The sequence below is a fragment of the Phyllostomus hastatus genome, unplaced genomic scaffold, assembly GCF_019186645.2.
Source record: "Phyllostomus hastatus isolate PE091 unplaced genomic scaffold, TTU_PhHast_1.1 phas_contig_81, whole genome shotgun sequence".
Taxonomy (NCBI): domain Eukaryota; kingdom Metazoa; phylum Chordata; class Mammalia; order Chiroptera; family Phyllostomidae; genus Phyllostomus; species Phyllostomus hastatus.
In genome coordinates this window covers 2,970,620-2,994,296 of record NW_025333962.1, presented here as the reverse complement: position 1 = coordinate 2,994,296, position 23,677 = coordinate 2,970,620, and the positions used below count along the sequence as shown (strand labels likewise).

The following is a 23,677-nucleotide window of genomic DNA, read 5'->3' as shown; positions in this document are numbered from 1 at the left end:
AAAGGTATATTTGTGTATCAACAATGAAATATGAGAAAGAGAAATTGGGAGGAAAATTCCATTTGATATAAATAAAGTAAAATATACAAGTAAACTATACTTTGATATACAAGTAAAATAAAATACATAGTAATAAACCTAACAAAGGAGGTAAAAGACCTATACTGAAAAGCTCCATGACACTGAAGAAGGAAATTAAGAAAGACACAAACAGATGGAAGCATATACTGTGTTCATGGATTGGAAGTATTAACATCATCAAAATGCCTTATACTACCCAAAGCAACTTATAGATTCAAGTCAATCCCTATTAAAGTACCAATGACATATTTCATAGATATAGAACCAACATTTTAAAAATTTATATGGAACCATAAACGACCCTGAATAGTTGCAGCAATTTTGAGAAAAAAGAACAAAGCCATAGAGATCACAATACTTGATATCAAACTGTATTACAAGGCCACTGTAATCAAAACAACCTGGTATTACCATAAGATGAGACATGGAGGTCAATGTAACAGAACAGAGAGCCCAGAAATAAACCTGTGTCTCCATACTCAACTAATTGACAAAGGGGGAAGAAGCATAAAATGGAATAAAAGTAGCTTCTTCAACAAATGGTGTTGGGAGATCTGGACAGCTACATGCAAAAAAAATGAAACTTGATCACCAACTTACATCATACACAAAACTAAATTCAAGGTGGATAAAAGACTTAAATATAAGTCACAACATCATTAAAGTCCTAGAGGAAAACATAGGCAGGAAAATCTCTGACATTCCATGCAGGATCATTTTCACGGGTACGTGTCCTACAGCAAGGTCCATGAAGGAAAGAATAAACACATGAGATCCCATAAACAAAAAGGCTTTTGCATGGCTAAAGAAAATGACATTAAAATGGAAAAAGAACCAATTATATGGGAAAACATATTTCCCAGTGATACCTCAGACAAGTGTTTGATCTCCAAAATATATCAAGAACTCACATGAGTCCACTGTAGGAAGACAATCCAATTAAAAAATGGGCAAAGGACTTAAACAGACACTTCTCTAAGGAGGACATACAGGAAATCCAAAGACACATGAAATAATGTTCAATATCGTTAGCTATCAGAGAGATGCAAATTAAAACCACAGTGGGATACCACTTCACACCAGTCAGAAGGGCCATCAAAAACAAAGCAACAAAAAACAAGTGTTGGAAAGGTTGTGGAGAAAAGAGAACCCTAGCGCGCCCTTGGTGGGTGCATAGTGGTGCATCACTATGGAAAACAGTATGGAATTTCCTCAGAAACTAAAAATGGAACTGCCTTTTGACCTGTCAATTCCAGTGCTAGTATTATATCCTAAGAACCATGAAACACCAATTCAAAAGAACCTATGCACCCCAAAGTTCATGGCAGTACAATGTACAATAGCCAAGTGCTGGAAGCAGCTTAGGTGCCCATCGGTAAATGAATGGATTAAAAAACTATGGTACATTTACACGACAGAATCTAATGCAGCAGAAAGAAAGAAGAAACTCTTACCTTTTGTGATAGCATGGATGGAACTGGAGAGCATTATGCTAAGTGTAATAAGCCAGAGGTGAAAGACAAATACCATATGATCTCACCTTTAAGTGATACCTAAATCACAAAACAAACAAACAAGCAAAATATAACCATAGACCTTAAAATTAAGAACAAATAACAGTAACAGTTACTTGGACAGTAACTTGAGGGGAGATGGAAGGGGATAATGGGCATCTTAGTTGCTTCCAACATCTAGCTATTGTAAATTGTGCTGCTATGAACATTGGGATGCATAGGTTCTTTTGGATTGGCGTTTTGGTGTTCTTAGGATATAGTCCCAGTAGTGGAATTGCTGGGTCAAAAGGCAGTTCCATTTTTAGTTTTCTGAGGAAGTTCCATACTGCTTTCCATAGTGGTAGTACCAGTCTGCTGCCCCACCAACAGTGCACTAGGGAACCCTTTTCTCCACAACCTCTCCAACACTTGTTGTTTGTTGCTTTATGATGACCATTCTGACTGGTGTGAAGTGGTATCTGATTGTGGTTTTAATTGGCATCTCTCTTATAGCTAGCGATATTGAACATCGTTTCATGTGTCTTTGGATTTTCTGTATGTCCTCCTTGGAGAAGAGTCTGTTCAAATCCTTTGCCATTTTTTAATTGGATTCCTTGTCTTCTTAGAGTGGAGTCATGTGAGTTCTTTATGTATTTTGGAGATTAAACCCTTGTCTGAGGTATCATTGGCAAATATGTTTTCCCATACAGTTGGTTGTCTTTTTATTTTGATACTGTTTTCTTTAGCTGTGCAGAAGCTTTTTATTTTGATGAGGTCCCATTTGTTTATTCTTTCCTTTAGGTCCCTTGCTCTAGGGGACAAGTCAGTAAAAAAGTTTCTGCGTGAAATATCTGAGATTTTCATACCTACATTCTCCTCTAGGACTTTAATGGTTTCACGTTTTATATTTAAGTCTTTTACCCACCTTGAATTTATTTTTGTATATGGTGTAAGTTGGTGCTCAAGTTTCATTTTTTTGCACGTGGCTCTCCAGGTCTCCCAACACCATTTGTTTAAGAGGCTATTTTTACTCCATTTCTTGTTGCTGCCTCCTTTGTCAAATATTAATTGACCATAGAGACTTGGGCTTATTTCTGGGCTCTCTGTTCTGTTCCATTGGTCTATGTGCCTGTTTTTATGCCAGTACCAGGCTGTTTTGATTACAGTGGTCTTGTAGTATAGTTTAGAGTCAGGTATTGTGATCCCTCCTACTTTACTCTTCTTTCTCAAAATTGCAGCAGCTATTTGGGGTCGTTTATGATTCCATGTAAATTTTTGAAGTGTTTGTTCTATGTCTGTGAAATATGCCATTGGTACTTTAATAAGAATTGCACTGAATGTGTAAATTGCTTTGGGTAATATGGACATTTTGATGATGTTAATTCTTCCAATGCATAAACACGGTATATGTTTCCATTTGTTTATGACTTCCTTGATTTCTTTCCTGAGTGTTATGTAGTTTTCTGAATACAGGTCTTTTACCTCTTTGGTTAGGTTTATTCCTAGATATTTATTTTTCATTTTCCTATTTCAAATAGAATTTTTTCCTTGATCTCTGCTTCTGCTGTTTCATTGTTGGTGTACAGAAATTCCTTTGATTTCTGGATATTGACTTTGTATCCCGCTGTTTGCCAAATTCATTCATTAGGTCAAGCAGTTTTTTGGTGGAGTCTATAGGATTTTCTATGCACACTATCATGTCATCTGCAAACAGTGACAGTTTTGTTTCTTTCTTTCCTATTTGGGTGCCTTTTATTTCTTTTTCTTGTCTGATTGCTGTGGCTAAAACTTCTAGTACTATATTGAATAGAAGTGGTGAAAGTGGACAGCCTTGTCTTGTTGCTGATCTTAGTGGAAAACATTTTAAATTTTGCCCATTAAGCATGATGTTGGCTGTAGGTCTCTCATACATGGCCATTATTATGTTGAGGAATGCTCCCTCTATTCCCACTTTGCAGAGTGTTTTTATCATGAATGGGTGCTGTACCTTATCAAATGCTTTTTCTGCATCTATTGAGATGATCATGTGGTTTTTGTCTTTGCTTTTGTTTATGTGATGTATTACATTTACTGATTTACGAATATTGTACCATCCTTGCAACCCTGGAATGAATCCCACTTGGTCATGGTGTATGATCTTTTTAATGTATTGTTGGATACGGTTTGCCAGTATTTTGTTCAGGATTTTAGCGTCAATGTTCATCAGTGATATTGGCCTGAAGTTTTTTTTCTTTGTTGTGTCTTTATCTGGTTTTGGAATTAGGATGATGTTGGCCTCATAAAAGAGTTTGCGAGTTTCCCATCTTTTTGGGTTTTTTGGAATAGTCTGTGAAGGATAGGAGTTAGCTCTTTCTTAAATCCTTTGTAGAATTCTCATGTGAAACTATCTGCCCCAGAGCTTTTGTGTGTTGGGAGTTTTTTGATTACTGCCTCAATTTCTTTTGTTGTTATTGGTCTGTTCAGGCTTTCTGCTTCTTTTTCATTGAGTTTTGGAAGATTATATTTTTCTAGAAATTTTTCCATTTCACCTAGGTTTTCAAATTTCATGGCATACAGTTCTTTGTAGTAATTTCTCACAATCCTTTGTATTTCTGTGGTATCTGTTGTTATCTCTCTTCTTTCATTTCTGATTGTGTTTATTTGGGCCTTCTCTCTTTTTTCTTGATGAGTCTGCTTAAAGGCTTGTCAATTTTGTTTATCTTTTCAAAGAACCAGCTCTTGGATTCATTGATCCTTAGAATTGTGCTTTTAGTCTCTATGTCATTTAATTCAGCTCTGATCTTGGTTATTTCCCTCCTTCTGCTTGGTCTGGGCTGTCTTTGTTGTTCCTCAAGTTCTTGTAGACATAGGGTTAGGTTGTTTGTTTGGAATGTTTCTAACTTTTTTAGGTGGGCCTGTATTGCTATGAACTTTCCTCTCAGGACTGCCCTGGCTGTGTCCTATAAGTTTTGGGTTGTTGTGAGTTCATTTTCATTTGTTTCCAGAAACCTTTTGATTTCTTCCCTGATATCATTCTTGACCCATTCATTGTTTAATAGCATGCTATTTTATGTCCATGATTTTGAGTGTTTGGGTTTTTTTTCCTTGAGGTTGGTTTCCAGCTTCAGTCCCTGTGGTCCAAGAAAATGCTTGGTCTGATTTCAATTTTCTTGAAATTGTTGAGGCTTGTTTTGTGTCCTATCATGTGGTCAATCTTTGAAAACGTTCCGTGTACATTTGAAAAGAATGTATATTTAGCTTCTTTTGGATGGAGGGTTCTGTATATATCAGTAAAGTCCATTTCATCAAGGGTATTGTTTAATGCCACAATATCTTTGTTGATATTTTGTTTGGAAGATCTGTCTATTTTTGATAGTGAGGTGTTAAAATCCCCCACTATAATTGTGTTGCTGTCAATATCTTTCTTGAAGTCCTCTAAGATTTTCTTTATGTATTTGGGTGCTCCTATGTTGGGTGCATATATATTTACAATATTTATGTCTTCTTGGTGGATTCTTCCCTTGAGTATTATGAAGTGACCTTCTGGGTCTCTCTTTATGGACCTTTTTGGAAGTCTATTTTGTTTGATATGAGTATTACTACCCCGGCTTTTTTTTTTCCTGTCCATTTGCTTGGAAGATTTGTTTCCAGCCTTTCACTTTCAGCCTGTGCAGGTTCACCAAGAAAAAGAATACCAAAATACAATTAAAATAAAAAATGTCACAAAAGTGAGAAAAAGATAATACAAATTTACAGTAACTTGCAAGATCAAAAAAGAAAGGCAGAAGATGGAGTGCAGGAGAGATAAATTTGGAGTGGAAGGAATAATACTAGGATGAATGGAAGAGAAACATAAAGGATTGAGAGAGATAAAAATAATAAGAATTGGAAAATAAAATGTCACTTAAAACACAAGATAAAATCAATCATCCAACAACAGCTGCAAAACAAAACAAAACAAAACAAAACAAAACAAAAAAAGACCTCTTGTTGTTTTCTAACTGGCCTGACCAGTTTTTCTGATCTGGCTGGCTTCAGCTGGCTGAGGGATGTTTGAAATGCTTATCATTCTTCCCAGCCAAATCTTAGTAAGTCTCTCAGGTACAATCCCCAGGGCTAATCTGACTTTCCCCTACAGGACCCTGGGCGCTCCCAAGCGCACTTGCTCTCTGGAGCTCACTGCCGCGTTCTTCCGGGCTCTTGGGTCCCTGCAGGGTTCCAGCTCTATGATCTCAGGAAGCACCCGCGACATTTTGGGATTCACTGTGCCCTCTCTGGGAATCGTAAAAGGGCGCGCCCATCCACCAACTTTTTGAGTTTCAGGCTCTAGGAATGCACTAAGCACCGTGTCCCTTCCGTGTTCACAGTGCGAGAGTCAGGATTCCCGATGGGGCTTGCGCTTCCACAGTTCAGCACCACAGGCTCCAGAAACCTGAGAATGCTGGCGCCTTTACTGGATCGGGGCTGTGACGTCTGGGTTTTCCACCGATCCACACTCCCACCGGTCTGGGGATGCGGGCGCTCTTCCAGGCCTCCCCTGGTCATGCCAGCTGGAGGCACTCACTTCTCCCAGGTCTCTGGGTGGGTGTTCACAGACCTTAGGTGACTTTTCCTCCCAGTCCAACTGGCCTCTCTGTGCCTTCAGGCAACAAGGTCTCCCCTGGTGTTGCTCAGCCTCCGTATATGGGGGACGGAGCAGCGACTCCCCTTTCCCTGAGCCCTGAGGCAGACCCGAGAGCACCGGGCCTGGGGGCTGCAACTCCCCTGGTCCCCGCACTGATCCCTGGGTCCCTTTTGTCCTGAAGCAGTCTCCTTACCGTCTGGTTTTTCAATGATCACAATAATTTTTGATGTTCTGTTTTCAAAAATGATTTGGTAACCTAGGCCACTTGCTCTGTTTCTCCACCGATCCGCGAGTTTCCCTCCTCTTCACAGAAGCTGAGAAACACGCTGCCTAGAGTAAAACCGCCATCTTTTCCCCCTCCTGTTTTCACAGTTTTTAACCAGCATTTTTCTTTTTACTTATCCTTTATTGATTATGCTATTACAGTTGTCCTATGTTCCCCCTTTCCTTCCTTCCACCCAGCACCCCACACTCCTTCAGGCAATCCCCACATCATTGTTCATGTCCATGGGTCATGTGTGTAAGTTCTTTGGCTATTCCATATCCTATACTGTATTTTACATCCCCATGATTATTCTGTAACTACCTATTTGTACTTCTTAACCCCCTCACCTCTTCACTCATTCTCACACACTGCTCTCCCATATGGAAAACATCAAAATGCCCTCTGTATCTACAATTCTGTCTGTTCTTCTTGATTGCTTTTTTTGTTTTTTAAATTCAATTGTTTTTTTCACTTCGGGCTAAAGATTATTGAAATAATTTTTTCATGTGGGGACAACTCTTTGAATATAATTGAGATTCACCCGTTTATAGGTAATGATTTTCTTGAGCTGATGATAATGGTAAGATTTATTTTAAGATTTTTTTTAAGTTCCAAACTTTCTAACTAGTTACAGAGATGGAATTGTTTTATAATTGTTACAATTTTAATATATATATATTGAATTTGTATTTAATTTTAATTAATTTTAAGTAACCACATACAGCTGGTGACTATTGTATCAGGCAGCCTGATTTTTTAAATACATTTTATTGATTAGGCTATTACAGTTCTCTCATTTACCCCTCTTTATTCCCCTCCACCCTGCACATCTCTTCCCACCCACACCCCCTCCCCGATAGTTCATTTCCATGGGTCATATCTGTAACTTCTTTGGCTTCTACATTTCCTATACTATTCTTAACTTCTCCCTGTCTATTTTCTACCTACACTTTATGTTACTTATTTTCTGTGCCTTTCCCCCTTCTCTGCCCACCCACTCCCCCACTGATAATCCTCCATGTGATCTCCATTTTTGTGATTCTGTTCCTGTTCTAGTTGTTTGCTTAGTTTGTTTTTTCCTTTGATTTAAGTTCAATGGTTAATAACTGTGAGTTTGTTGTCATTTTACTGTTCATATTTTTTATTTTATTCTTCTTAGATAAGTCCCTTTAACATTTCATATAATAAGGGCTTGGTGATGATGAACTCGTTTAACTTGACCTTATCTGGGAAGCACTTTATCTGCCCTTCATTCTAAATGATAGCTTTGCTGGATAGAGTAATTTTGGATGTAGGCCCTTGCCTTTCATGACTTGGAATACTTCTTTCCAGCCCCTTCTTGCCTATAAGATTTCTTTTCAGAAATCAGCTGACAGTCCTGTGGGAATACCTTTGTAGGTAACTGTCTCCTTTTCTCTTGCTGCTTTTAAGATTCCCTCCTCTTTAATATTGGATAATGAAATTATGATGTGTCTTGGTATATGCTTCCTTAGGTCCAACTTTTTGGGAACTCTCTGAGCTTCCTGGCCTTCCTGGAAATCTATTTCCTTTGCCAGATTAGAAAAGTTCTCCTTCATTATATTTTCAAATAAGTTTTCGATTTCTTGCTCTTCCTCTTCTTCTGACACCCCTATGATTTGTAAGTTAGAATGCTTAAGGTTGTCCTAGATCTCATTTTTTTTTAATTCTTGTTTCTTCTGTTCTGGTTGAATGTGTATTTCTTCCATCTTCTCCAAACCCTTGATTTTGAGTCCTGGTTTCCTTCCTGTCATTCTTGGTTCCTTGTACATTTTCTTTTGTTTCATTTTTCATAACCTTCACTTTATCCTCTATTTTGCAACTGTACTCAGCCATTTCTGTGTGTATCCTGGTTACCAGTGTTTTGAACTCTGCATCTGATAGGTTGGCTATCTCTTCATCAATTAGTTGTATTTTTTCTGGAGGGTTTTTTTTTTCATTTTTCTATTTGGGCCACAATTTTTTGTCTTGGTGCCCTTGTTAGTTATTGAGGGGCAGAGACTTAGGTATTTGCCAGGGCAGGGCAACCCTCCTCACTATGTTGTGGCACTGTATGTGGAGGGGGTGGTTCTGAGGGAACAGTGCAGCTTGCTCAGCTCTTAGCCAGCTTTCAGTCACTTCCTCCACTACCCACAAGAAATTGTGCCCATCTGGTGCTGATTCCTGGGTGGATGGTTTGTGTACATCTAGGACCCTGTGAGTCTCTGCAACAAATTTCCCTGTGAGGCTGGGAGTTTCTCCTGTCACTGCCAACCCCACAGGTTGTTTTTTTTTTTTTTTGTCAGAGGTTTTGAGGCTTTATTTCCCCACCCTGGAACACTAGGTTGCACGGTCTGCCCGTTGTTCCTCCCGGTTATCCACATGCAAAATGCAATACTGCCCACTCCACCAGCTGCTGCCCGGCCCACTCCACCTGCCATGGCTTCACCCATCCTGGTCCTCCAGCTGCCACCTTGCCACCAGCCCTCCATCCCAGCTGCCTGTCTCCACCCCTCCTACAGGTCTGGATGAATGCTTTTTCTTTAACTCCTTGGTTGTCGGATCTTCCATACAGTTCAATTTTTTGACAGCTCTGGTTGGAGTTTTTTTGTTTTTGTTTTTTAGATTTGTTGTTGTCCTTCTTTTGGTTATGTGAGGAGGCACAGTTTATGCCTCCATCTTGGTCATAAGTCCATTGCCCATTTTTCAATTGGGTTGTTTGTCATCCTAGAGTGGACTTGTGTGAGTTCTTTATATGTTGGGGGATCAAACCCTTGTCCAAGGTATCATTGTCAAATATATTTTCCCAGAAAGTTGGTTCCCTTTTCATTTTGCTGATGTTTTCTTTAGCCATGCAGTAATCTTTAATTTGATATAATACCATTTGTTAATTCCTTCTTTTATTGGCCTTGCTCCAGGGAACATATTGGAGAAAATGTTGCTGCATGGGATATCTGTAATTCCCTGCCTATGTTCTCCCTAGGACTTTTATGGTGTCAAGACTTATGTTTAAGTCTTTTATCTATCTTGAGTTTATTTTGCTGTATAGTGTAAGTTGTTAGTGTAGTTTCATTTTTTGGCATGTACCTGTCCAGATTTCCCAACACCATTTGTTGAAGAGGCTATTTTTACTCCATTTTAGGCTTCTGTTCCCTTTGTCAAATATTAACTGATGATAGAGACTTGGGTTTATTACTAGGCTCTTTATTCTGTTCTGTTGATCTAAGTATCTGTTCTTATGCCAGTACCAGACTGTTTTAATTACAATGGGCTTGTAGTATATTTTGATAGCAGGTATTGTGATCCCTCCTACTTTGTTCTTCTTTCTCAAATTGCTGAAGCTTTGGGGTTATTTTTCTAAATAAAGTTTTGAAATATTTATTCTATATTTGTGAAATACGTTATTGGTATTTTAAAAGGGATTGTGTTGAATCTATAAATTGCTTTGGGTAGTATGGACATTTTGATTATGTTAATTCTTCCAACCCATGAACATGGTATACACTTCCACTTATTTGTTGTGTGTTCCTTAATTTCTTTCTTTAGTGTTGTGTAGATTTCAGTACAGTTCTTTTACCTTCTTGATTAGATTTATTTCTAGGTATTTCATTTTTCTTGTTGCTCTAGTAAATGGGATTTTCTTCCTAGTTTCTGTTTCTGATACTTTATGTTGGTATACAGAAATGCCTTCAATTTTTTAATATTGACTATCCCGCTGTTTTGCAAAATTCACTTGTTAGGTTGAGTAGTTTTTTCGTGGAGTCTATAGGGTTTTCTATGTATACTATCATGTCATCTGCAATGACAGTTTTACTTCCTCCTTTCCAATTTGTATGCCTTTTATTTCTTCTTCCTGTGTGATTGGTGTGGCTAGAATTTCCAATACTATGTTGAACAGAAGTGGTGAAAATGAACACTCTTGTCTTCTTCCTGATCTTGGGGGAAAATCTTTCAGTTTTTGCTCATTGAGTAGGATGTTGGCTGTAGGTTTCTCATACACGGCCTTTATTATATTGAGGTATGCTCCCTCTATTCCCACTTTGCTAAGCTTTTTTATCATAAATGGGTGCTGTATTTTATCAAATGCTTTTCCATCATCTACTGATATGATCATATCATTTTTATCTTTCATGTTGTTTATGTTGTTACATTTACTGATTTGCATATATTGTACCATCCTTGCAATCATCCTGGGATAAATGCCACTTGATCATGGTGTATGATCTTTTTAATGTATCACTGGATGCAGTGTGCCAGAAATTTGTTGGATTTTAGTGTCTATGTTCATCAGCAATATTGGCCTGTAATTTTCTTTCTTTATTGTGTCTTTATCTGGTTTTGGGATTAGGATGTTGCTGGGCTCATAAAAAGAGTTTGGAAATCTTTTCTCTTCATGGATTTTTTTGGAATAGTTTAAGAATGATAGGGGTTAGGTCTTCCTTAAATGTTTTGTAAAATTCTCCTGTGAAACTGTCTGGTCCAGGGCTTTTGTGTTGGGAGTTTTTTTTTATTACTGCTTCGATTTCACTCTGTGCTATTAGTCTGTTCAGGTTTTCTGCTTCTTCATTCAGTTTTGGAAGATTTTATGTTTCTAGAAATATGTCCATTTCACCCAGGTTTTCAAATTTCTTGGCAGACAGTTGTTTGTAGTAATTTCTTACAATCCTGTTTTTCTGTGGTATCAGTTGTAATTTCTCCTCTTTCATTTCTGATTTTATTTATTTGGGTCCTCCTTTTTTTTTTCTTGACGAGTCTAGTTAAAGGCTTGTCAATTTTGTTTACCTTTTCTAAGAACAAGCTCCTGGATTTATTGATCCTTTGAATTGTTATTTCATCTCTATGTCATTTAATTCTGCTCCAGTCTTGATTATTTCCTTTCTTCTACTCATCTAGGCTGTGTTTGTTGTTATTCCTCCAGTTCTTTTTGATGTAGGTTTAGGTTGTTTATTTGAAATGTTTCTGTTTTTTGCATAGGCCTGTATTGCTATGAACTTCCCTTTCAGAAGTGCCTTTGCTGTGTCCCATATTCACCCCAAAGAAGCAAAATACACATTCTTTTCAAATGCCCATGGAACATTTTCAAGGTAGACCACATGTCAGAGTTCAAAACAAGCCTCAAGATCTGATTCTCAAATACCATACCTGGGTGTGGGGCCAGCCTGTTTTGAGTCACCACCTCTCCTACCAATCTTGACATGGCTTCTTTATGTCCTTAGTTATAGGACTTCTGTTCAGCTAGTCTTCAGATGCTTCTCCAGGTTAATTGTTCTATAATTTTGTTGTACTTTTGACGTGATCATGGGAGGATTGAGCACAGTATCCACATACTGTGCCATCTTGAGTAAAACTCCTTCTTGGAGGTTTTCTGGAATCCGGCATATCCATGCAGTCAGCTTCTCACATGTTTCAGAAAGAGACCGGTGACCACCTGTATCATTTTACACCTGAAAGTCTTCTTCTGTGTATGCCAACAAGGAATGTCATCTAACTTGACAAGCTGTAATGCTTGATATAGTCCATAGTTTTCCACTGTTAGAGTGGAGCCAAATGTATTTTTTGGCTTCAGGTATTGACCTGGTGAAGACTGCATATTCTCCAACATCTTTTATAACCAGAGACTAGTCATCTGTCCCACTGGCAAGATTTCCTTCAGCTCTTAAGGGAAAAGTCACAATTGGCTATTCTGTAGCATCTGAAAGCTATAAAGACTGTTTTCACAACCAATTTAATTAAATTGGGCAATCAGTAAAGTAAAAAAATACTTGAAAAGCATCTGCTACTATTTCTGGACCATTGTGATGCAGGAGATAAAAATGGAAAAGCAGATTTTGCTCAACAAAGTCTTCCTCGGACAAACATTTTAGAGTGCCCAGGCTAGATTTCTAAAGGTTGAAGTAATACATCAAAGGTATGAACATTTTTTAAAGTTCCTTGTGAAAGTAGTTCAGACCTAGAAAGTTTTCAGTAATACAAAGTCCTTTTACCCATCTTCCCCAGATGCTGACATATTGTATAACCATAGGACAATTATCAACAATGAAATTAATATCTATAAAACAGTATAAACTAATCTACAGACATTAATCAAGTTTCATCAATTCTCCCACTAATGTCCTTTTTGAAAACCATTTTTGGGGAACCTAGGCCAGAGTCACACATTGCATTTTGTAATGCCTTCTTGGTCTCATCTAATCTTCAACAGTTCCTTGTTTTCGTAGACTTTTACAAATTCGACACCTTCAAAAAGTGTGTTAGTCTACCATTTTGTGGACTGCCCTTCAATTGGAGTTTGTCCTAGTTTTCTCATGATTTGGAATTCAGTTTACACATTTTGGACAGGAATACCAGTGTATCATACTTGGGAGACACATGCCTATGTCTCATTACTGGTGGTTTTAACTTTGATTGCTTGGTTGAAGTGGTATCTCCCTGATTTCTCCACTAAGGAATTACTGTAACTGATGGGTGAGGAGATGCTTTGCCCTAATTAGAATACACTAATAGTTCTTGCCTGAAAAATGATTATGCATGCACCACATAACGTCATGTTAGCTGACAGACTGTACATACAATGGTGGTCCCATATTATAATGAAGCTGAAAAATTCCTACTGCCTAGTAACACTGTAGCAGTCAGTCCTAATGTAGCATATTTTATTACTCATGTATTTTGTGGTAATAGTGGTGAAAACAAACGTACTATTCAGCCAGTTATAGCAGATATATATATGAGCTGTACATATTTGATAATATTTACAACAGAATGGAGCCTCTTACATTTATCTTCACTGTTCATTTGTTTTACATCTTCCATCACTTGTCTTTTTATATAGCATTGTACATTTTACCTTTGCCACCTAGGTTTTTATGAGATCTTGATTCACTGAGGATATTACTACAAACATAATATTGAAGTGTTTTCTCATTTTGCATTTCAACTTTGATTATGAATGTCAGTCTCACAGTTTTATACAGTCAAATATACTGATGTGCTCCTTTTTAATTTGTGCTTATAGAAAGTTCTTTCCCTTTATTTTTGATAGGTCCAAATTATTTTTTTAATTATTTTTAATTTTTATTTTTCTGAAATATATTCCATTAAGTTTTCCAACAAAAAACATTGTCTATATTTCAATACTTTTCTTCAGACCAATTTATATCAATGGGCAAATACATATAACTTTTAGTAAACTATGCAAACCACCCATTTGAGGGGAAAAACGATCCTTACCTCATACTATCTATAAAAAATGAATTCCATTCTTTTTAGCGCTATCTGCTCCCAGCACCACCTCCTGCTCCTCCCGCTGCCACCCTGAGTCACTGACTGCACAGCTTCAGCCGCCTGGATACCTGTGCTAGCCATCGATATTTGGAGTTCTTACAACATGGCAGACATTGACAACAAAGAAGTCTGAACTTGATCAAGATTTGGATGATGTTGAAGAAGTAGAAGAAACTGGTGAAGAAACAAAAATCAAAGCGTGTCAGCTGACTGTTCAGATGATGCAAAATCCTCAGATTCTTGCAGCCCTCCAAGAAAGACTTGATGGTCTGGTAGAAACACCAACAGGATAGATTGAAAGTTTGCCTAAGGTAGTTAAAAGACCAGTGAATGCTCTCAAAAACCTTCAAGTTAAACGTGCACAGATAGAAGCCAAGTTCTATGAAGTTCATGATCTTGAAAGAAAGTATGCTGTTCTCTATCAGCCTTTATTTGATAAGTGATTTGAGATCATTAATGCAATTTATGAACTTATGGAAGAAGAATGTGAATGGAAACCAGATAAGGAAGACGAAATTTTGGAGGAATTGAAAAAAAAAAGGCCAAGATTGAAGATGAGAAAAAGGATGAAGAAAAACAAGACCCCAAGGGAATCCCTGAATTTTGGTTGACTGCTTTTAAGAATGTTGACTTGCTCAGTGATATGGTTCGGGAACATGATGAGCCTATTCTGAAGCACTTGAAAGATATTAAAGTGAAGTTCTTAGATGCTGGCCAGCCTATGAGCTTTGTTTTAGAATTTCACTTTGAACCCAATGAGTATTTCACAAATGAAGTGTTGACAAAGACATATGGCATGAGGTCAGAACCAGATGATTCTGATCCCTTTTCTTTTGATGGACCAGAAATTATGGGTTGTACAGGGTGCCAGGTAGATTGGAAAAAAGGGAAGAATGTCAGTTTGAAAACCATTAAAAAAGAAAAAGCAGAAACATAAGGGACGTGGGACAGTTTGTACTGTGACCAAAACAGTTTCCAAAGATTCTTTCTTTAATTTTTTTGCTCCTCCTGAAGTTCCTGAGAGTGGCAACCTGGATGATGATGCTGAAGCTATCCTTGCTGCAGACTTTGAAATTGGTCACTTTTTACGTGAGCATATAATCCCAAGATCAGTGTTGTATTTTACTGGAGAAGCTATTGAAGATGATGATGATGATTATGATGAAGAAGGTGAAGAAGCAGATGAGCAAGGGGAAGAAGAAGAGGAAAATGATCCAGACTATGACTCAAAGAAGGATCAAAACCCAGCAGAGTGCAAGCAGCAGTGAAGCAGGATGTGTGTGGCCTTGAGGATAACCTACACTGGTCTACCTTCTTGCTTCCCTGGAAAGGATGAATTTTCATCATTTGACAAGCTCATTTCAAGTTTTATGTTGTTTGTTTGCTTGCTTGTTTTTTGTTTTGCAGCCTAAAATAAAAATGTCAAATATAATTTTAGTTCTCACAGATAATGTCTTAATTGTGTACTAATTCAGGCAGAAATAGAGCCCTAGCTTGACTTAAACATTATACTCAGTTTACCATTATATTGAAGAAAAGGGTGCCAACTTTGGAAGAGGTGTCCTGCATCTAGTAAGAAAGTGTAAAAAACAAAGACAAATAATGTATTTTTTATAGAAAATTTAAGTTTTATTTCTTTTGGTTGAAACACAAGAGGGCCACAAACTCTTTAAGTTTTATTTCTATGGTTAATTCCAGTTCTTATTGTTTAAAGTATGAGCATGTTATTTACCCATGCTTTTGCTTACTATGTATTAAAATGGGTAGTACTGTTTACTTAACTACCTCATGTGTTAGGCATATTAAATTAAATTATATGAAATGTTTCTCAATCTTATTAAAAGCTTAAAATTTTGGACTTGTTTGCATCACAAGTATAATATTCAGCCTTTTATTCTACCACAGTTTGATAAATAAAGTAGAAAACAAAAGTTAAGTACTTTATTCCGGGATCTGGTCACACAATGTTCTTTGTGTGGCTCCTATTTTAATAGAAATGGATGGATAGCCAATTATTTAAAAAGGTCTAAAGATTGTTTTAGGTATTTTAGTTATGACCATGTTGTAGAGATCATGGTACTAAAATAAAAATAAGACTGTGGGGGTGGGTGGAATGCTGTTACATTTGAGGATTGTAGAGCCACATTTCAAATACATCAGGCTAATTACTGTTAATTTTTTGTGGTTAACTTAAAAGCTTTGGCAGTAAGCGTAGACTAATTGGATTGTAATTGTAGAACAGCTTAGTGTTTCTGCTCATAATAAAATAACATTAGGTTCATTTTTAGAAGTAATAAAGCTTCCATTTTTGGAATGTGAATGAATACATTTTGTTATTTGTATAGTATTATCTGTTTCACTCCTGAGATTTTAATTAACTACTGGAAATCCTTAACCAATTGCGATAGTTTATAGGGGGAAAATGCCATGAAAACACCTTATATTTTTCTTCCTCATTTTCAAAATGATATTGGTTGCTTTGATCAGGTACTCTGTGTTAATTTTTTTTTGTACCTATACTTCACTTGAACACAATTGAACTTAAAAAATGTTAATCTAAAGTTAGGGTCCCATTTTTAATGAACTGACAATAGCAAAACCAGGTTGTGTTTTTTTTTTCTCCCTCCATTCCTTTAGGAAATAGCTATTGCCAAAGTGGGGGAGTAATGCCATTTTGTCTTGTTAGATAAGGATGATGTGGTTTGCAGAGGAATTGTTCTCTTAATGAAGTTGGGGTTTCAAAGGATATCAGTGTTCATCTTTGCCATCTCTCCAGTTCCAAAGTGGTTCTACCCCATTCAAGAAATTTCAAATATGTAATTGGAAATCCTTAATAAAATTTGCATTTAATTTTATAAAATGTAAAAAAAAAAAAAAAAGAATTCCACATGGATATATGTGTACTAGGAAAATATTTTTATCAGGAACACATGAACTACAAATGCAGCCCTCTGGATAAATACAAGACAGGTTATCTATGCCTGGACAGTTTGCTAGCATTGAATTAAAGTGAAATAAATATAATTAAGATAGCCTTCATATTGATACAGTATTTATACACTATTGCCTATATCTTAGATTATAATCATTAGAACACAACTGTGAAATCTTTTTTATTGTTCATGAAAGTTTCTCTAAAGGATTTTGTTACATTTGATTGTTCTTACTAGGACTCAGCTGTATACCAAAACAAGATTTTTATATGAATAGAAAAGGGCAATAAATAAATAATAATATAAAATATAGGTTTCCAAACATTTATAACTACTAATATAAATATTAATTTATATTACTTATGAGGGCATAATGAAGAGGTAAGTGTTATGGAGGTGGGGAGAAAATATAACATCATTTATCACAGGTCTAGGTCTCTTTTTTGCAACTCAAAAAAAACACAAGTGCTCCAACTTTATTATATCTTACTATGCACCAGACACTGGGGCTCTCCCTGCCACGCTCACCAGCACTCTCATTGCCAACATATCACCGGACATGGTATTCCCGGAAGCACTTGGCATGCACGCCCTTCTGGCATTTCTCACAGCGGGTGTTGGTCTGTGAGTGGCAGAGTGCACATCGGGTCCTCTTGTCTTGGTGTATGATCCAGTGCCCAATCATGTCAAATCTGCTCTCAGTTTCCAGCCGTCGGCTCTGCCTTCCCTGGGACATTGTGTTGGCATTGCTCTCCAGGTATACACAGGCCACGTACCTGCGGAATGCCAGAAGGTCCACCTGTGAGTCACGGCAGCAGATCCTGTGCAGCTGCCATGCATTGTTGAGGGCAGCATCAAGAATGTAGCCCATAAAGCTTGAGTACCACTTCATGCCTCGTATCTTCACCCTGTACCTGGCCATGTTCTGGTTCATGCGCCCCACACCCGCTGCCTTCTCCTGGTACAACCTCAGCAGGGATGGCTGGCAGACCTGGCTCTGTACCCTGGCTGCTCCTGATGGACGGCTGGTCAGCCCCACAGGCTCAATGCCAGTGGCATTGGAACAGATGTTGACCACACTGCTGTCATGCCAGCGGCACACAATGATCTCCTCATGCTCTTCCACTTTGTAATCAAAGGAACCCCTCTTCATTTTCTTCAGCTCTTTAGGATTTTTAAGGGGACATTGTTCAGTCCTGTATTCACGTACAGTTCCTGTGGCCTTCACCCCTTTTTTCCTCAAAAGGGACATCAATTTCACACTTGTAAAAACCTTGTCAAAAAATATGTGGTATGGCAGACAGCCACGCTCCTGAAGCGCATCTACAAATTTTAATACCATGCTGCCTCCCAGGTCTAGGCCCTGGTCTGGCTTGGTGAACATTGTAGCCTGTGAGGGCTCAAACCACACCAAATATCCTTTGCTGGTCGTGCCACACCATATCTTATAGCCCAGCAGCACAGACTTCCCTGTGGGCAACTGCTTGGAGCCCCGGTGCCCAAAGTACTCACACATGGACTCGCCAAAGCTGTAGAACTCTTCCAAGGGTGCATGCTGCCGGAAATTGCAATTCATTCGAATGATGAGAGGCCTAACCTTGGCAAACCGATCACTTTCATCCAGTTCATTGTTATCTGCAAAATGCAGATATGAAAATATCAGTTCAAATCTGTCCCTTCTAATGGCATCAGCTACAAGATGGTGATGTGAATCAGGAGATGTTTCCCAAAACATTCTTCTCCTTGGGTAGGATATATACCCACTTAAAATCAAAATGCCCAAAACACACTTCAATTCTTGAGCTGTGAGACCCAGACTGACATTTGTTTGGCAAGCATAACGATTGGTTTCATTAACAATAAAATTGATTGTTCCTTCATCAAAAAACAACTCGAAGAGGCCTACAGGACTCAGCTCCTGGCTTTTGAGATCCTCTATATGAGAATCTAACTCCATCCAACTGCTAAAGTCTGGTCGGATATCTCTTTTGGTCCAAACTCGCTGAGTTTCCACTACTGCCTTCTGCTTCTTCACAGCCGGCTGTAGCAGCAGGTCCTCCTCCTCCCCTGGGCTGTCATCCTCAGGTACAACAGAGGCATGCAGAATACTGCTGGGCAGCTGGGCACCTTGCTGGCCATCTTCATCACCAGAGTCCTCATCAGTGAAGTCCCCTACAGCACTGTCAGGAGGGGAGATAAAGATCTCCTCCCCAATGCAGCCAGAATCCTCCTCCAGAGCTTTCAGAACTTCAAGCACCTTCATAGACTTCAGCTTTGGGATGACACCTCGCCCAGCAGTAAGGCCACTGCAACAACAGGAAACAGAATAGGGAAAATTGACATAAGAGAGACAGTGTTTCAGCAAAAACCCTATTAACGCACTCCTCACAAGGCAGTCATTGCCACTGCACAGCCTCTGGGCTTAAACATCATCTCAAATGTGGCACCCCAGGCACAGTGCCAGGTAAGAGAATTTTCCAGACAAATTATTCCAGACAGATTAAAACTATTTTAATAGCCCTGGCTGGCATAGCTCAGTGGATTGAGTGTGGGCCTGTATACCAAAGGATCCTGGCTTAATTCTCAGTCTAGGGCACATGCCTGGGTTGCAGGCCAGGTCCCCAGTAGGGGGTATGCAAGGGGCAACCACACATTGATGTTTCTCTCCCTTTCTCCCTCCCTTACCCATTCTCCAAAATAAACATAATCTTTAAAAAAAAAATCTATTTTAATAATGGAAGTCCAAAGACATTCCAGACTTCCTTTTCTTCTTAAATAAAGTGTCCTGAATACACAATGCCCTCTAGTAGTGAGTCCAGATGCTAATTTCATCATCTGGATAGTAGTCACTGGACTGCTGAAGTGATACCCACTAGTGTCCCTTGATTCAGTGGCCCCAGAAGCTATGCTTCATGCTCCAGTCTTGTGTTTTCTCTTTTTCTTATTTATTTAGGGAATTACAAATCTCCTCATTTCCCAAATTCTCAAACTCGTGCTACTTGAACTCTCACTACCCAAGTTTAGGACCTGAACAGACTGAGACATATATTCAGACTCCTCAATACCAGGTATTTCACTACATACTAAATGCAGTTCAGAACCTAATACATTTAGAAAATATGGACCCTTTCATTCCAACTCTCCCTTGGCTGGCAAGAAATACTATTCATGAGTAGGCACTGCTCAGAAGCAGTGGGCACACTCCACTCCTGACTTGCTTAGGACTTGTAACTAAAGGAGACAGATAACAGATCAACAAGCAAGTAACCCTGCTGAGTGGTACTGGCTAATGATGAGGGTCATCCTGGATCAGGACAGAGAATGCAGTAAAGAAGTAGGACTGGTAGTGCAACTTTAGGCAGATGGTTAATGAAGGCTCACAGGGAGGAGGATTTGAAAGTCAGGAAGTACACCTTGCAGATAGCTGGGAACAGAGTGTTCCAAGCAAAGAGAAAGAAATGCAGGCTCTGGGTGGCAGGCCAGGTCCCCAGAAAGGGGTGCGCAAGAAGCAACCACACACTGATATTTCTTTCCCTCTCTTTCTCCCTCCCCTCCCCTCTCTAAAAACAAATAAATAAAATCTTTGTAAAAATGAAAGAAAGAGGGAAGGGGGGAGGGAGGGAGGGTGGGAGGGAGCAGGGGGAATGAGAAGGGGGGATCTGCAGGCTCAAGATCCAGGCCTGGTCTGTGAAGAGCAAGGAAGCCAGTAAGGCCATAGATGCAATGAGGGGAGAAAGTTGAGCAGAGGAAGCCAGGCCTGGGTCACACAGGGCTTCAGATTGTGTTCAACTGTCACAAGAATCCCACTGGTGGGTGAAGCAGAGTAATAAGGGGTCAGACATATCACTCTGGCCATGAGAATGGACTGGGTGGGGAGGGTGGGCACTACTGCTGCCCTGTGTCCCTTTATGAACCCATATACACATAAAAGAGCCCTGCCCAGAGGGAGGATATAGGTTTTACCAAGAAGGCTATTTATCTATAGACCTGCCCTTAGATTCTGGAGTTCATGTTTCATTTAAGATTCACTCCAACCTCACTTCCTAGACACTAACTTTGCCAGCCTCCATGATAGAGGCTAGGGAATAGTTCTAACCTCTAGGGCAGTAAGATATTCTTCAAGTGGTGTGTGGGCCAGGTTCTCAGGTGGCAACAGCCATCTTCATGTCTTCTTTGGTCTTGCTCAGTTCGTAGCAGTAAATCCTCACTGGTCCAGTCAGGGTCTCTGCCAGTCTCCATAATTGAGCTATTGTTTGCCCAGTACCTTCAAACAACTTGTGCACATGGGTGTCTAACCCTTGGAATGGGGAAAGCCTGCCCTGAGGTGGCCCGAGGGGAAACCATCTTTGTCTTCTAAGTAAATCATGTTTTTCAATCAAGTGTAGACATTGGAGCTACAGGAGCTACACAGCTATATCTAGACCATGCACACTTCCTTGTCTGCCTCTTCTCTAATCCTCTCCCTTCCCTCCTCACTCTTCTTTTGTTTTGATTCCTAGATACTAGGTACGTAGTGAGGCCAGCAGGATGAAGGGCTAAAAACATCATGGGCTTGGCCTTTCAAAAACTGAGGAATAACTACTTGCATAAGTCTTTTATCAAACAGCACTCCTACCTTGAAGTTGAAGTCATGATGAACTGGAAATATGCATTTGTCTTTACATGCAGAGGCTAAGAATCTGTAAGACAACAGAAGTTGATTTTTAAATTGCATCTTAATTAACAAAGTACTAAGATCTCTACCACTTAAGGGAAAAACATCTCTAGCTTAAGGTTCACCATCAGCCAGAGAGAAATGGACTGAGTACATACAGGAAATGGTGCCTAGTTGGCTAGTTATAAGGAAAAATAACTTCTATGTTATTTTATTGTGACAGAACATAGCTGAGCAGTAGCTATTCTTAGGTAGTAGCTGACCAGCAGCCGTTCCTAGACAGCAGCCATTCCCAGATAAGCAGTTATCTCAAGGTCGTACACTAACCCCCGTTTTAGCAGCTGCACTCCTTCCCCTCCTCCTTCTGCCTGTGTAACAAGCATATAAAGAAGTTTCCAGCTTAAGCTCATTGCCCAGAATTTGGATTTTATCTCCTCTGGGTCCGCATGTGTGAATAAACCCCACTTCGTAAACTCTCAGGCTGTCTGAGTCGTCTTTTCCATAACATTATAACTCCTATGTTGTATGTTCTATGGCAGGGTTTCCCACTCTCAAAAATGTTGGCATTTTGGGCTGAATGAGTCCTCATTGAGGGAGTCTGTCCTGTGTCAGTATCCCAGGCTTCTATCCACTAACAGAACACTCATACCCCTATTTGTGAAAACCAAAAATGTTTCTAGGCATTACCAAGTATCCCTTGGGGGCGAAATATGCCATGACTGACAAATACTGAGTGTTACTGATACAACTCACAAGAATGAAGAAAGTGTTCTACATCCATGCTGTCCTGTATGGTAGCCATGAGTGTTAACTTATAACACATGGTTATAAGTTAAGCATTTAATATATGGCTAGTATAACTGAGAAACTGAATTTTTAATTTTATTTAATTTTAATTAATATAAATAGTCATGTGTGGTTGACTGTTGACTACGGTGAAGTCCCAGACACATGAAGGACTAATTTTGAAAAATCAAAACCATTACACTTTTAAAGTATATTAATGACCATAGAATAGGGACTTATAGAAAACACAAAAACTTAAAGATGTATAAATTTAATAACATCAAACTTCTAACAAATCTGTAGTATGCAGTCTCTACAATGTCCCCCAAAGATCCCTACTTCCTGGTATTCACTCCCTGATATTAGACTACAAATAGACCAGGACGTTGGTCTTGTGCACACTATCTTCCTGCTCTCTCATTACTGACTCCACAGGAAGCTGGCTACAATGTTCTGAATTCTCCAACGGAAAAGCCCAGAGGGCAAGAAATTGATGAAGGTCCCTGGCCAGAAGCCAGAGGATACTGAGCCCTGAGACCAACCCATCATGAACTGAAATGTGAGGAACAAACCTCTCCCTGTCAAACCTCCAGGATACCAGTCCCTACTGACAGTTTCACTGCAACAGCAAGAGACAGAAAGCCAATGGAACTCAGCTAAGTCATACCTGGATTCCTAACTGGAAGAAACTAAGAGATAATAAATGCTTATTGTTTTTAGCTTGTACGTCATGGGGTAATTTGTGATGCAGTAAACAAGGTAACTAAGATAACATCTATATAACAAAATACCAAAAACAAAAGTCAAGGCCATAGATGTCACTGGATAATCAAAGTCCATATAACCAGCAAAGAAATAGTATCCAAAATATATAAACAATTTCTACAAAACAATGAGAAAAAAGATAAACAACCATAACCATCAAGTTAGCTCATTAACTATCATTCACCATGAGGAACTCTCATGAAGTCTGGTGTTATTCAACTTCAGTTCTAAAGACAACATAGAATATGGAGACTAAAAGACATTAGGGACAGACCTACAAAAAAAGGGCTAATAAAACAGGACTGGATAAAGATGCTGCAGGGTGAGGCACAAGGCTATATCAATGAATAGTACACATCATCACTGCACAGAAAATCAACATGCTGATGTACCCTTAGCACTGAACACAAGGGGTAGGGAGAGGGGAAATTTCCTAAGAATATTTAACTGTAAAGGTTCATAAGGTCAGTTCACACTTTAAGTGAAAATTCACCAGCATAGTCCCAAACAGTAAATCCACTACCTGCACCCTGGTGGCCCTGCCCTGCCAAGCTCACACCATATAGAGGAGTCAGTTGGCTGTGGCCAGCTTGGGCCCTCGGTGCTGACTCTTTTAGAAGGCTCTTGAGAAGGAAAAGACTGAGATGCGTGGCTCTAGAGCAAGGCCTATTGTTCCCTCACAAGCAAAACAGACACTACCATCCCTGTGCACAGCCATCCCTTCATTCAGCCAAATTTTGGGTTGGTTAGGCCTGAAAAACTCTATTGCCCATACCCTGCTAACTCCCTGAAACCCCACCCTCTTACATAGGTCTG

General features: G+C 39.0%; 1 protein-coding gene and 1 pseudogene across 2 annotated transcripts in view; one reads left to right on the top strand and one right to left on the bottom strand.

The window, feature by feature from the left end:
- Positions 1-13,808: 13,808 nt before the first annotated feature.
- LOC123826573 lies at positions 13,809-15,227 on the top strand (annotated as a pseudogene).
- A 1,596-nt stretch (positions 15,228-16,823) lies between these two features.
- The window catches only part of PGBD2 (piggyBac transposable element derived 2), a 35,054-nt gene continuing 28,200 nt past the window's right edge, over positions 16,824-23,677 (bottom strand). For both annotated transcript variants that reach the window (XM_045850621.1, XM_045850622.1), the window contains 2 exons: positions 21,272-21,335; positions 16,824-18,962 (listed from right to left, as the gene is read on the bottom strand). In XM_045850621.1, the coding sequence (XP_045706577.1) occupies positions 17,207-18,962; positions 21,272-21,288 (1,773 nt within the window). In that variant the 5' untranslated portion in view covers positions 21,289-21,335 and the 3' untranslated portion in view covers positions 16,824-17,206. The remainder of the gene's footprint in view (positions 18,963-21,271; positions 21,336-23,677) is intronic.